This window comes from Cordyceps javanica, chromosome 1 (genome assembly GCF_051103115.1).
Source record: "Cordyceps javanica chromosome 1, complete sequence".
Taxonomy (NCBI): domain Eukaryota; kingdom Fungi; phylum Ascomycota; class Sordariomycetes; order Hypocreales; family Cordycipitaceae; genus Cordyceps; species Cordyceps javanica.
The window spans coordinates 5,757,331-5,772,009 of record NC_139295.1 but is presented as its reverse complement, the minus strand read 5'-3'; the positions used below and the strand labels follow the sequence as shown (position 1 = coordinate 5,772,009).

Genomic DNA, 14,679 nt, shown 5'->3' with positions numbered 1-14,679 from the left:
AAGAACTGACAGTAGTTAGGATGTGGTGCTCATGTATAATATCGCCGAAGAAATCTCCTTTATTTTGCGTGGAAAAGAGCCGCGAAAAGACCATGCGGATTGGATGAAAGAAGGAACTAATAGAGAAGATGTAGGCGTTGGGTTCTTTTTGTTCAAGGAGGGCAACTCTATATTAAAGGACAGCTTCTGCTCTATCTATGATGAATAAACTAATCTGAAGAAACGTATCCACATTGTCGGCTCTGGAGACGCCTTATCATGCCTTGACAGCGATTCTTCTCTCGAAGCCTTTTGTGGACGACGCAGCGCAAATCATCGACTTTCCAACACGACGAGTACGCGCATGACGCTTATGACTATGCTGAATCAATTTACGCTTTCACAATTCATGAATCATTTCTCCGTCTTCCAAGATCTTGGAAATAAAGGCCAGGTAACTAACTACAGCAGCAGGCCGGCTCCGAGAACGCCCAGCGCCGCCACGGCCGCATGTGCCGTCGGCGCGGGGACGCCATTGTTCTTGCTCGACTTGGACTTGCCGCCGCTGCCCATCGTCGCCGTCGTCGCCGTCGCCGACGCGCTAGCGCTGTCCGTGCTGGTCGGACAGTCAGCGGTGCAGGGCAGCGCCGAGGCAAAAGGACGGCTGGCGACGCTGACGGGGAAGGCGGGCGTCTGCGTGGCGAGGCTGGCGTTGGGGACGGCGGCGGGGGCGTCCGGGTTGAGGACGTCGGCGACGAGGTGCATGATGCCGTTGGCGAGGAGGATGTCGGGCTGGACGATTTGCGCCGCGTTGACAAACTTGCTGTTGCCTTCCTGCCGCACCGTCAGGCCCGGGCTGCTGCTGCTGCTGCCGCCGCTGCTGCTGTTACCGCTCGTGTCGTTGCTACCGCCGCGGCTCAGCGTGGCCAGGACGGTGCCGTTGGCAAGGTCCGCCGAGGAAAGGATGCGGTCCGGCACGATGTGGTAGCCCATGACGCGGGCAAGCGCGCCGCCGCCGCCGCCGCCGCCCAGCTTCTCGAGCGACCCGCCGACGAGCTCCATGGCGGCGTCGCGGGGCGCGAAGACGGTGATGTTGCGACGCTCGCCGACGTCGGGCATGAGCCCCGCGGCGTACAGCCCCGCGACAAAGGACTGCGCCTGGAAGGTCTCGGCGGTGGCGCGCAGCGGCGCGGGCGGGATCAGCAGGTTGTCAATGATCTGGATCCGGCCGCCCTGGAAGGCGATGTCGCGCTCGAGCACCGTGCAGCGCGTGCCGAGGCTGCTGGTCAGGACCACGACGTCGCCGGGCTGCTTGTTGAGGAGCACGTTCTGGCCGCTCGTCACGTTGGTGTACTCGGACGCCGTCAGGAGCGTGGGTTCCAGGTACGCGGGCCCCGACTGGAGGTCACCGGTGTTGATGCTGCCTTTGATGATGTGGTACTGCAGAAAGGCGGTCGTCTTGGCCTTGTCGTCGGGATCCCAGACCCCGTTGAGAGACGTGTATGGGATGTTACTAAAGGCTGCGTCTGAGGCAGCGCATATCTGGAGCTGATTAGCATGCAGACCGCGGCGATATGCAGTGCAAATAGGCTTACAGTGACGCCATCAGAGCTTGGAAGTTGTAAAAGCACATCGGAGTTGTTCTAGTGATATTAGCCATGCCCTCCTGCTCATCCTTCTCGACGAGAAGCAGCATACCTTGATCAAATCGTAAAATGTCGTTAGATTGTGCTGTCTTTGAAGAACGGACCCCAAGTCATTGGAAGAGACGGCGAGCGCTGTCGCGGCAAACAAGGCCAACGGCCAAGCAACAAATCGAGCCATTTCGTGATTCTTCGGACTCGTCACGGCTATACCTCACAAGGCGTGGCCGTCAGGTTCAGTTCGATACAGACAGACCAGACAAGACAGCTATGCCGACCGCAGTCGAGCGGACTGAGACTTTGTAATCCGGGGAGGGAGGACACACAGAGAGCGGCCGTGTGACTTTGCAATCTATCGCGATGCCGCACACGAGGCACAAACGCGGACGCCTGTCCGGTGTCGCCGCAGCGCTGTGAGACCGGGCTTCTTTGTCTCTGCTTCCACTGTGCGTCCAATGCGCGTGGCGGGAGACCGCCAGGGAAGTACAGCAATAGATATTATGCGCGCTGGATTTCTCTTGGCTCTTTTCCAGTCTCGCCGCAACTTCTCTCGCCGGTTCCCGTTCCGCGTAGGCGGCGAAGCAGAGGCCTCCTCCCCCTGAGAGGTAGCGAATGCCGTGCGTTACTCTCAAATAACGCCTGCTGGGGCAAGCTCAAAATAAAAAAAAAATAATGAATTGGGCTGCCCTGAATGGCTTTCTGACTATGGAGTACAGATAATACGAACCAGAGCGTCACCTCGAGATACGGTACCGGCGGATTCGGGGCGTACAAATCACTTGGCCGTCCCCTTAGATCGAGCTCTGATGTTGGCTTGGCCCAGGGTCTCTCCCATCCTTGGAACGGACGGCATTGTCTCATTGGCCGGTAAACTCACCGCCCAGTGACTCTGTCGTACGCAGCCAAGACAATTGAGAGACCAGATCAGTGGCCCAACAGAACTGGGCTGCGAGAGGTCGGCACGCTAATAGGTCCAGGCAACGGATGAAAAAGAAGGGATCGACCAGATACGAGCCGGGTTTTGCGCCCGGCGGCTGAAACGGCTGCAGCACACGAAGGAATAGAGTTGCAGCCGAAACAACCCTCACACACCCTCACAAGAAAAAAAAAAAAAAAAAAAACTCCTTCGGAATATCATTGCCGTTCATCGGACTGAGATATGACCCTCAGGGTTGGAACACGTTGACGTGGTGGCAGTCTGCAGAGGCGTATGCTGAATTTCGTCACCGCCACACACACGACGGCTACGACTGCGAATTGAGGCAACTCGATGGGGACTGACAATGTGCACAGCTCAGCCCTTACTGCTCAATTTGCAAAACGGTTCCGAAATGACATCAAACCGTGGCGTCCTTGTCAATATCGCTTCCCAACTCCGAGACAACACCGGCTGCTGTTGCAAAGCCTGTCGTATCGGCCGAGGGGAGGGGGTGGGGGGATGAAAGGCAATGGGCAGAGAAAGCAAGTTCGGATGCCAGTCTTTGAGTCACGGTCGATCAAAAGACCCAATAGGTTGTATACGCGATGCCCATCACACAGACTACAGACAGACAGACAGGTACGCCTTAGCCGGAGACGTCGTCCGTGTCCGGATGCAGCATCTCAATGTCTCTCGCTTCCGGGGAAGGCTTGCTGCCGCCAAGTGAGCGAATCAATAGAGACGGACCGGGGGGGAAAGAGAACTCGTCGCGCCCGGGGCCCTTTCCGTGACTCATTTCTGCGAGGCATACGAGGGGGGCATTGATTTTGTTGCGTGGACAGTGACTTGATAATAGGCCAGTATTTTGTTGCCGCCAATAAAGAACGTAGACGAGAATGGGGAGATAAGTAGCCACGGGGTAGATACATGTACGACTTGCCTCACGTGTTGCAGGCAGCTACATTCAGGCCGCTGATATCAGACGGGCACCATAATCATTGCCAGCTGAGGCTGGCGATTCTCTGTGTTCATCAACCACGCAATTATGTCGTATCAGGCTCCCCCCCATGCATGGTGGCCTACAAATGCCTGCACTGTACAACATCTTTGGTCATGTGTGCACAACGTCGGTCCTCCGAGCTCAATCTTCTCTTGTCAAATGTGAACTGATGTGCATGAAGTGAAAGAAACAATGTCGAGAGAATTATGACCAAGTAGCATTACTATTAGCCCGTATACACCGCATGGTCAAGGGACCAGGCGCGCCAGGTTGTCTTTCTCGCAACAACTTCCCCGCCCCTACCCCAACACATGGCTTGCTACTCATGGTCAACCTGTCAAAATGAGCCACGCCAAATGTACAGTACAGATCCCAGTAAAGCATGGATTTTCACAGCTATTATTAGCGCTTTGTGGCTCCTGAGTGCATTAGTGTGTCCGAGTGCTTGCATATACGGGAGACTTGGCCAAGTTTGATAGGTGCTATTAATTGGCCTGATTTGGCTAGTGGATATGCAACATGCCTCTTTATTTCCATGGTTACATTTACCAGCATACTGGTTCATCAAGATGAAAGAAAAAAAATGCTACAGTGGGCTACATGAGCTGGAGAGAGAGAGACAGAGACAGAGATACACAGAGAGGGAGAGAGAGAGAGAGAGCAAGAGGTAGGTGAGTTGCCACTTGGTAGCGTCTGTTCTTTGATACTTGCACGTCGTCCTTTATGACGCAGGGTGGAATTACCAAGTCTTTGGCTATTGGACAACCGAAAACGAGGTGTGCTAATATCACAGGGTGATATCAACGGTCCGATTGGAAAATTTGCAAAGCTGCCGCCTGCGGAATGTACCGCGGAGCAGTCAGAATAGGGCCAGACCATCCACTCTGGCCCCGATATAAGTTCAACGCTCGCTTCGTTGATAGCCGGCACGAAGAAGCTAAGGTCAGGCTAGCGTGGAGCGTTTGCTTGTATAATCTACCAGTAAGAGTGATAAGAGTGATTGTCAAGATGAGACGAGATCTCATACCGGCAGTCTTGAGCTTTGGGATGTTGGCATGGCTGATGTAGTTGCATCCACTGTCTTCTGAGTTGATTGAATGGAGCATATGTTATTCGCGAGGTACTGATGACGAAATTTACGTTTTCTGCGAATAATTTTCACAGCTCAGCTTACTCCGTATTCGATTGACTGAACCAGCCCCAAAAAATTTGGGATCTGGACAAAGTCCGTTGATTTAAACTTTGCGCAGTGATACGCCCCCGCTGCCCATGTTTATGCCGGCTTATTAGCCTGTCATATACCACTTTTCATCATCTCAAGCTGAGCTGGTCGGGAGCCAAGCCCGAAAGTCTCCGGAAAAAGCTGATCAACTTTCGAAATGGTCACTCTTTGCATATGGAAACCGGCGTTTTTCTTTCTCATGATAAGAATGCTGTGTCCATCTGGCAAAGAGAGGAGAAGCTCCAGTCGTAGCGTGGCTGGTGGATCTAAATAGAAGCCCGCTAGAAAACTTTTTTTTGTCGTCGCCGAGGATGGCGATGGGGTCGCTTACCAGTAGCATGGGTAGGTCGCACCCCGAGGGTTGGATGACGGGATTGAATATTAATCTCTTCTTTCCACAGCTCTGCCTTTGACGCTTTCCCTTTTTTGCAAAGGGAGCCACAGTGAACATCATGCACTAGGCACACCGAAGCGTTGTCTTGGCTGGGGACCGCCTGCTGCCTCGCTAGGCCATTCCGAAGTCAGTTTGACAGCTTCGATAACGGGCATGGGTGCTCTAGTCTGTGCAGGAGCAACAATGTACTTGGTTGAACATGAGTCTTCTTGTAATGTTGAATGGTGCAACGCCATGCTGATGGCTGACGGGTTGGAACGGCCGGGGAACTTTTGTGCGTGCCCAGGCCAGACCTCATAAGAGTACGTGTGAGCGGGAAGCGTACTGATTTGTCAATCAAGCAGGCATGGGGAACCGAAGGCTGAATAAGAGAAAGATTGATTCATACTGAGCATGCGCAGCATATTAATCCGGGCAGCTAAATGAGCTTGTGGAGGATGGGCTTGCGCCGTCGTTGCCCATTGCCTTGAAACAAGGCAACAAAGTGCCAAAGCGTAGGCAGCCGGGAGCCTAGCGGCGGCGACGGCGGAACTGACGAGGTCGTCGTATCAGGTTGGGTTGTGTTGTCTGTGCAGAGGGTCGTGGTGGCCAACAAACGACCAAAGCACAGTATTGGGAGACGGGATGACGGCTGGAAAGCGACGTCGTAAGCACTGATACGCGTTGGGTAGCGGTCAGCAACCAAGTCTAAAGCAGGTAAAAATTAAACAAATCAATAACAACACCAACGAATCCGGCAAAAGCAATGTAGGCAGGGCCTGTCGTCCGATGTTGGCACGGTGCCAGCGAGGCAATAATAGAACGATAGATTGCTGGGCTGAGAAAAGGCTCGGTGGAAGAGGGGAGCAAAGGGGGGGGGATGGAGGGGAAGGGGTGCGGTTGGCCAGTAAGGGGGTGTGGATGTAGTCAGCCACGGATCTTTGCCTCCCTAAAAAGGAAAGAGATAAATTGGCCCCTGGCAAGCCACAGAACCAGAGGCACCAGCCACACCTCATGCCGCTTTTCGAAGGGGCCAGCCGTAAGTTGCTGCTTTTATGACGGGTAGGGAGGTTCCGTGGGCTCTTGGCTCGCTAGGACCGTGGCATGTACCTAGACGAACAGGAGACAAAAAAAAAAGACACCAAGTTGATTAATTTAGCGCATGCGTTCATCTGCGCGCGCCACCTGTCTAGAGGCCTGCCCCTTGCCCGGCACTACTGACATTATGCAGGTCTTCAGCGGATCATGGTCTTGCGCTGAGCTGCGGCAGGGATTGGGCTGGCATGTTTCCGCCCTCGTTGATGGACGGGACCCAGGTTCTAGATCTGCTACTTAGCTGGCTGACTATTTTTGGCCGGGATGTGCGGGCTCACGGCTGGCCGAGGGACTATCGAGTCCCGGGGCTGTCAAAATGGTCTGGCGCTTACAAGGTGGTCGGCCAGCGTAGAGGCAGAACGGGCGGGCATGACGGGCTGCAGGGCCAGGGTCCGCTGTGAAGGTTGAGCGATGAGATTCCTGTGCTCTGCTAGTTGGGCGAGGATGCAGGGCTGTGAATGAAGAGTCAGTGTGTGCGGGAAAAAAAAAAGTTGGCCGTTGACTGGTCCTCTTTTGGATTGATGCCATGTTCTCCAGATACGAGGTGCAGCTTGGGCTTGTCAGCTGCAGCCGGGCAGCGACAGTGCATTAATTAATTATGTCTACAGCTCGACAGGGTGCTCGAGGCAATATGGAGAGGAGACTCATGCAAGCTTGTCACTGTATTGACGGAGCTGATACTTTATGGCTTGGGAGCTGGCACCAGACGCAATGATGGGACAGCGGGCGGCTGGTGTCTGAGAAATACTCGCGCCTCATAACTGATGTACTGAGTACTGACTGATATGATACATGCAGGCATGCTTGGTAGGTTGATAGAGGGTCCTTCTGGCGGGCGGCTCTAGATCGATGAGTGAAACAAGCCAAAGTGTCAAAGAGTGGTCCGGTTGGCCGGGTCGATTCATTGCGCATGATATCCATCGACGGTAGAAATAGATTGGGAAACAACAAAGACGCCAATCGGCAGGCGGCATACGTTACCGGTAGAGGAGAATGAAGAGGGTACTGAGTAAGTAGGTAGTTACTAGTCAGTCGTCTATCCTGGGCAAGAAATGACGGAGTACTGAGTACAACCAGAGTGATGGAGCGTCACATTGTCACCAGGACGGGCGACGCAATCCTGTCACAGCGCATGGGCCAGTCCGTACCCAGAGAGAGAGAGGACGTGCGTGATGGCGTCGAGACTTGTGCGTGCGCCGGAATATGAAGAGCGAGTTGGCTATAGATTAGTTGGACTTGAGCGCCTGAACACATGTTTTATTGCTTCAGGTGACTTGGTTTGAGGACCGCACTGCTGACGACCAATTCTTTGCCTAGGTACTATCTGTCTGCATTTGGAAGTAGGAAGAGTTTCGCGGTAAACGAGGTTCGCGTCTAGTTGGCTGCAGGTGGACCGTGATGCTCTGACACGTTGGGGGCTCCGCTGTAGTCGCTTCAGTCTGCGGCTGGTAGCAAAAGACTCGGACGTAGGAAGATAGGAAGATGGGTACCTGGTAGATAAAGAAGAAAGCAAGTAAACCGTCTCAGGGAAGCAGCCGCGGACAAGGAAGGACCACGAACAATCGAGCAATCGAGCAGTCAAGACAGGGCAGGGTTGAGTGGTGTCGAGTGGTGATTGAGACTCACCTATCACTGGTCAGTGATCAGTACCTAATAATTAGTAACTATAGGTACCTGAATGCCTAGCAGCCTACTAGGTACCAGGTTCAAGGCCCACTGTGGGTAATAAGGCAGGTAGGTTCGTAGCCGCCCGTGTTCTGCGAGTGCAAAGGTTCAGAGGCTGAGAGGTCACCAATTCAAGGCCGGAAAATAAGTACTTGGCACAGTTCGGCCCCGATATTCCTAATAAAGCCCTTACTTTAGGCATCTCATTATAGGTAGCCCTTGTTTCTACGGGGCACTGGCAGCTTGGTACCCTCCACAGTCCACTCAATAGGTCGCGCCGCATTCGAACCCCCCTAGGAAAAAAAAAGCAACCCCTCATTATGAGGAGAAAATGGAAAATAAAGAAGGCGAAAAAAAAAAGCGGCAGATCCGGCCATCCCCGCGGTGCCCACTCAGTGCGACCACCACCACCACTACCACCACCATGACCCTCACCCATGCCCACGCCCATGCTCTCTGCCACTACGTACTCGGTCCCCTACCACGCCTACTGATACAGGTGTAGTAGGCTGGCAGGGTACCTTGATACTGACCAGTGCACAACCTGCCTGGACATGAAATACAGGTAGTTTTCCTGCCCAGTTCTGTACTACCAGCACTACCAGCACTACCAACCACCACAGCTTCCCAGCGCCACCTGCATCTGCCTGACTCTCGTCCACGTTTCGTTTTCAACCAACTCCATCCAAATCTTCTTCCTCCATTACAAACCTGGTCTCATATAGGGTTTTGCACTCCTACCCTTTGGCCAATTCCTACCGTGTTGCTCTGCTCTTCTTCCCATTGTCAATTCGACTGCTGCAACAGCTCTATCCCTCCGTCTCCCTCCGTCCTTGCGCTTTGCGCCGGCTTGAGCTTCACTGCCAGCGCTCATCGCTTTGTTCCTTGCTACTACCATTGTCCTGGGTCGACGGCACCTCTCCCCTCCTGCTCTGTGCATACTTTTGTTTCCTCATCTTCTCCCACACAAACTCGGTCATGGATCACCAACAACAGGATCGCTACGCCGGTAGCTATCACGGCCAAAACTCCCAGCCTTACTCGGGCAACGCCTCTTCCAACGTCACACCTCCCCGACCAGGAACGCCAAACACAGAAGGCAGCCGCAATCCCTTTGGCGATACCCCCGAGCCGGGCGCTAACCACCGACTCGCTGCTACTACCGGCACAAACCCTTTTGTTAGTCCGGCCATCTCGCGTCCCGCCTCTAGCTTTGGTTCCTCCAGTGCCGTCGGTCCCCGTTTTGAAGAGCGCGCCCAGCGCTACTTTCACTCGCGCCGAGTCGCCAAGGGCGATGTTGAGAAGCCTTGGCTGCAGAAAAAAGACAAGAAGGAGAAATGGGTCACCATCATTCCCTTGATTGGCATCCTCGTTGGCCTTGGCATCTCCGGCTTCCTAGTCTGGGATGGCCTCCGCAGTGTCGTTCACCACAAGTACTGTCCACTTATGGATGAGGACTTCGGCAATGGCTTCGACAGCAACGTCTGGACCAAAGAGGTTCAAGTCGGTGGATTCGGGTAAGTCTCTTTTGCTCTACTGCCAGAAACGCTTCGCGCATGCATGCTAACAACAACCCATAGTAATGGCGAGTTTGAAATGACTACAGGCGGCGACGAAAATGTCTACGTTGACAGTGGCAACCTCGTCATCAAAGCCACCCTCCAGGATGCCGAAAAAATGGAAAAGACTACCACCATTGATCTCCAAAAGGATGGCACCTGCACCTCGACCAATTTCTACGACTGTGTCGCCGTCACCAATACCACGGCCGGCAACTCGAGCGTTGTCCCGCCCGTCAAGTCTGGTCGCATCCACACCAAGAAGGGCGCCACCCTCAAGTACGGCCGCGTCGAGGTGACGGCCAAGCTCCCTCAGGGCGACTGGCTGTGGCCTGCCATTTGGATGATGCCCGTCAAGGACACGTATGGAGCCTGGCCCGCATCGGGCGAGATTGATATTATGGAGTCGCGCGGCAACAACTGGACCTATGCACAGGGCGGCAACAACATTGTCTCGTCGGCGCTGCATTGGGGCCCCGATCCCGCCAACGACGCCTGGTGGAAGACGAACAACAAGCACAAGATCCTGCGCGGCAATTTTGGCGATGGTTTCAACACGTTTGGCCTCGAGTGGTCGCAAAAGTACCTCTTCACCTACGTCAACACGCGCCTGATGCAGGTGCTCTACACCAACTTCAACAAGCCCATGTGGCAGCGCGGTGGCTTTCCACAGACCACCAGCAATGGCACTCGCCTGGCTGATGTCTGGAGCCAGACGGCCCGCAAGAACACGCCGTTTGATCAGGAGTTCTACCTCATCATCAACCTGGCCGTCGGCGGCACCAACGGCTGGTTCGAGGACAACAAGTCGCTCAAGCCTTGGGTCAATGGCTCCCCCAATGCCAAGAAAGACTTTTGGGCTGCTCGTGAGGACTGGCAGGCCACCTGGAAGCAGCCACAGATGGAGATTAAGCACGTCCTGATGCAGAAGCAGTGCGATGGCGATGAGGAGCTGTAAACCATTGATGTCTTGTTTTTTCCCCACCTTTTTTGGCACTTTACTACTACATAATTACAAGCAAGTCTTGTTTCCTTTTTTCCCCCTTTTCTTCCTTATTTCCTTTCTGTCATTTTCTCTCACTCGCATTAGAAAACATGGTATCATAGACATGAATATGTGGCAAGTCATTCTGGACTAGTTGATCATCATCATCATTTGTTTGGGCTTGGGTAGTTGCGGCGCAGGCATATACTACAATGTTGCTAATTACATCATGGGTCTCATAAATTGAAAAAGAAAAAATATTTGAACAAGAAGCGACACAAAAGGATAAACTAAAATTAGCCTCCACCGGCCATTGACGAATGTTATGTGCATCATACGACCAAGTGTGACAATTAAGCTTCCAGAGCACCGTGTGTCTCACCTTGGGCTGTTCTACGAGACGATGGAGTGGCACCTGGCACCTACGCACCTTGTACAGATTACTTGAGTGTGATAGGGCAAGTAAAATAGCCCTCTCGTATTCTTTGCCGCTCTTCTCTGAGCTATCTATACCTCCATCTATCTAGCCGAGCCTCGCACCCCTCGGACGGTTTCACCGCCGGAGCAGCCACCAAACTCTCTATCCATAATTTTTTTCTTGAAAAACACCATGAAAAAGAAATCAACAATTAAACGCAGGGTCAAGCCAGATGGGGGAGATAAGGAGGGAAACAGATAGTAAGAGTGAGAGGAACCAAGCAGGGGGTGGGAGAAGGCAAGGCTTGGGCGCTCGCCACATGTGTTAGTTGGTTGTGCTTGGACGTTGCGGAGCACAACCGTGACAACAACGACAACAACAATGACAACAACGGGTGAGGTGAAGAGGAGGTGTGAGGTGAGGCCCGAAAAAAAAATTCATTAAAAAAAGAAGAAAGAAAAAAAAAAAAAAGAGAGAAAGAGAGAGAGCTTCCCGGCCGAGCGGGTTTTTGGGAAGAGCGGCGCGAGCAACGCCCGAGCTCAGTGGTCGCTTTCAGCCCGAGCTGAGTTGATTTTTGTGCTTGTCTTTTTTTATTTCTCTTTCTTCCCTCCAGTATCAGTGATAAAGTTACACCCCCCTTCTCTCTTACTGGTACCCTCTCGGTGCTGAAACTATAGTAGGGCTGGTGCGCATTTCTTGCCAGGATGCTGTCTTTTTTTTTTCCTTTTGTTTTTCCTGGTCACTCTTCACTAGAGGCTTCTCAAGTGCAGCGAAAAAAGCTGTCATCTGAACGCCCTCAACGGCCGGCCGGGCGGCGGCGGCGGCGATAGCGCCAACGCCTTCAGGGCGCGCCCGCCGCCAACGCCCGTCGCTGTGGAAAAAGCCCCATGGTATCAAGACGTCGTGTACCAAGTCGCAGATTTTAAATTACAAAAACTTTGTTGAATTTGAAAAAAATAAAATAAAAAGAAAGCCGAGAAAAGAAGGGGGGCAAAAAAGAAAAACAAAAGTAAGCTTTCCCCCCTACTTCTCCATCTTGCTTGGATTGGCGATTCATGCTCTGTTGACGAGGCGAACGAGGGGGAGGGGGGGAAGCCCCAAGGCCACGGAGTAGAGAGCTGCAAGGCGGCCAAAAAGGATGCACGGAAGAAAAGTAAAATGCAAAAGCAAAAGCAAAAGCAAAAGCAAAGATGATGATACTGTTGCTGCTGCTGCTCTGCTCCTGCCGGGGGTCATGTACATCTACATGCTGCACGCTGCGAATCATCTTGATGACCAAGTCTCATTCGTCCTGGAAGCCACGTTAGAGGCCTGCCTATGCCCCCCCCCCCGGTGTATTTACAAGAAAAAAAAAGGGCCACTTGGACTTGGATTCGGGGTTTGTGCTGTATGCTGTCTCGCTCTTCAGGTGAGGCGAGCTGAGTAACTTGCGGTTTTGCTTGCGTTACGACTCACACCCTTTTTTTTGTCCCATCACTCACTGTTTTTGCTTTTTTTTTCGCTTTCTTTTCAGCCTCTTTCTGCTTTTTTTAGTCCAGTTAAGTAGTGGCTGGCATTCAACAAACCGTCGGAAAAAGGGCTGAATCTGTTCGTTCTCCTGATATTGAGGCTCTGTGGGCAATGTCTCATCTGTGTACCTAGTCTACTCAGTAATACGTTTGCTCTTCCTTTTTAGCCTCTTTTTTTTTTTTCTCTATTAAAGCCTCCCTCGCTCTCTTTCGTTCTTTGTGCGGGCTGCACATTGCTCAGTTACCTGTCACCGCTTTTCAGCCAGCTCGAGCCTGAAAAAAAGATTTTTCGTATATACATTCGGGGTGGTTGTAACAAAAGAAAAAGAAGGCCATGATGGCCACATGAAGCCTCCAAGGTAACACGAAACTGAGATTGGCTCGAGCGGTCTTTACACAAAAAAAAAACCTTGAACATTGTTTTCCGTCGCCGCGCCACTGACTGGCCCCCAATCACGACCCATTTGGACTGGTGGCTATGTAAAAGCCGCAAGCTAAGAAGAAACAAGGCGGGCCATGGCATTGTCAGGAGGACCAGACTTATTTGCTCTTGGTCCTTTGTTTTTGCATTACAAGAGGTACACGAGAAGAAAAAAAACTCAAAAATTCAATAGATCATGCCCTATCAAAGGGGGCATTACGCACTCCAAAACACAACTCTTGGCAAATGATGGCGGCACGACAAAACAAAAAGATAGATATTGGGGGGGTCATAGGCTCAACGCCACCATCTATCTGTAGACCCGTCATCGGTCCTTTGCTACAGTAGTCCGATGTGGTATGGGATTGCTTCTGCGACTCATTGCATGCCCCCCCCATGTTACCTTTTCTTCCAAGCATAAAAACTCAAAGTCAACAAGCCTCAATGTATCGTCGCTTAGGCCGAAATACCAAAAAAAAAAGAGAAGGAACCAGGCGGGTAGCGTAGAGTGATTGGCAGTCAGCCCCGCCGCTCCCGAGATTGCTTTTTTGATTGCGATTGTGACGCCGACCGCAGACTATTGAATCTATCGAAATAAGTAATAATTGCAAGAAAAGCCGGCAGGGGGGGGGGGGGGGGGTTGGAAGAAGGCTGTTCCCGGCCGCCGCTATCAGTAATAATCCGTCCTCTGGCTTGCATGCAATTGGGCCGGGGGGTCTTTTGGTGGGCGAGCTTGTACGTGCGTCTCGTCTTTTCAAAGTCCGATGATACTTGTGACGGGCCCCGATCGTCGCATTCGTTCAACAAACTCGTACTGGGTACGGATAGGCAAGAGCAAGACGACACAAAGGCCCGTCACAACACGGAGTAGACGATTGGATGCCTGCAAAGGCCATATGACTCGAGGAGGCCTGGACCCTTGGGCTGTAGCATCGAATATGCAAGCAAGCTGGAGTTCTATGCATATTTGCATGTCGCTATCCGTGACTCTTACTAAAGTTTTTCTGATTCTTCGCTCTCAGCTCTACGCCACCCATCCAGAGGAGGGAGTGTGGCAAGGCACTGTCATCGAATGGGCATCTTGGCGTAGTCCCAAGTAGGAAAGCGACTCCGGTCGGTCCGGACCCTCTTCCCTGCACCTCCCGGCGGAGCTTTCGGTAATCTTTTCATGAATGTCTTTTTTTGTTTTCTGTGCGCAAGTATGGCGGATTGAAGAGGGGGGACGGGGGGTTGTACTTTCAGCTGAAGTCGGCGGTGCGCAGGGCTGGAGTTGGAGATTTACCGGTCAAAGAAGACAAAACGGTACGTGTAACCGGGCCGCTAGTTTTTCTTCTTCTTCTTCTTCTTTGTCGCTGGCGCCGTGTGTCACGGATATCTACCTCCTCAGGCGCAAGTCCAAGGTTGAACCTGTAAGTTAATTCACAGACAAAAGGACTGGTCAAGCTGTGAAGGGGAGATGGGCGTGCTCGCTCGTCGGAGGACGCGGGACGATACAAGAAAGAGAAGCTAACAGTCAAGGCTGATACATCGGATGGAACAGCAGACATACATACTGACACCAGAATCTTGATATCAAACTCGACTGCTCCGTCGCTGGCACACGAGGTGTCGTTTAGCTAGCGTCTCGTCGTTTCGCGCGTGGCTTGAGACATGGCGTTGCCGTCCCGGTGCCAGCACAACGACCTTCTCCATATCGGATGCAGAGCCTTGAGCCACCCGGTCAAAAGGTCCGTTCTTCTCGCGCAAACCCTATCCATCTTTCTGTTGAGACAGGGCTTGGTTCAGCGCTTCAGCCCGCCCCCACACGCCGAGGTTAAAAACCACCACCGGGCTATTTTTGGAGTGAGGGTGACAAGAGAGAGAGAGCTGGGGAAAAAAAGGATAATAAAAAT

The 14,679-nt window shown here is 52.6% G+C and overlaps 2 protein-coding genes across 2 annotated transcripts; one reads left to right on the top strand and one right to left on the bottom strand.

The window, feature by feature from the left end:
• Window positions 1-441: 441 nt before the first annotated feature.
• On the bottom strand, window positions 442-1,803 carry V2A60_001731 (FAS1 domain-containing protein; the record flags this gene model as incomplete). The annotated part of the gene is made up of 3 exons (XM_083253088.1): window positions 442-1,521; window positions 1,575-1,622; window positions 1,678-1,803. The coding sequence occupies 3 exons, from the start codon at window positions 1,801-1,803 to the stop codon at window positions 442-444; spliced, it is 1,254 nt and encodes a 417-aa protein (XP_083109214.1).
• Window positions 1,804-8,874: 7,071 nt separating this feature from the next.
• Window positions 8,875-10,413, top strand: V2A60_001730 (concanavalin A-like lectin/glucanase domain-containing protein; the record flags this gene model as incomplete). Its single annotated transcript, XM_083253087.1, has 2 exons — window positions 8,875-9,413; window positions 9,477-10,413. The coding sequence occupies 2 exons, from the start codon at window positions 8,875-8,877 to the stop codon at window positions 10,411-10,413; spliced, it is 1,476 nt and encodes a 491-aa protein (XP_083109213.1).
• Between the last annotated feature and the right edge of the window lie 4,266 nt (window positions 10,414-14,679).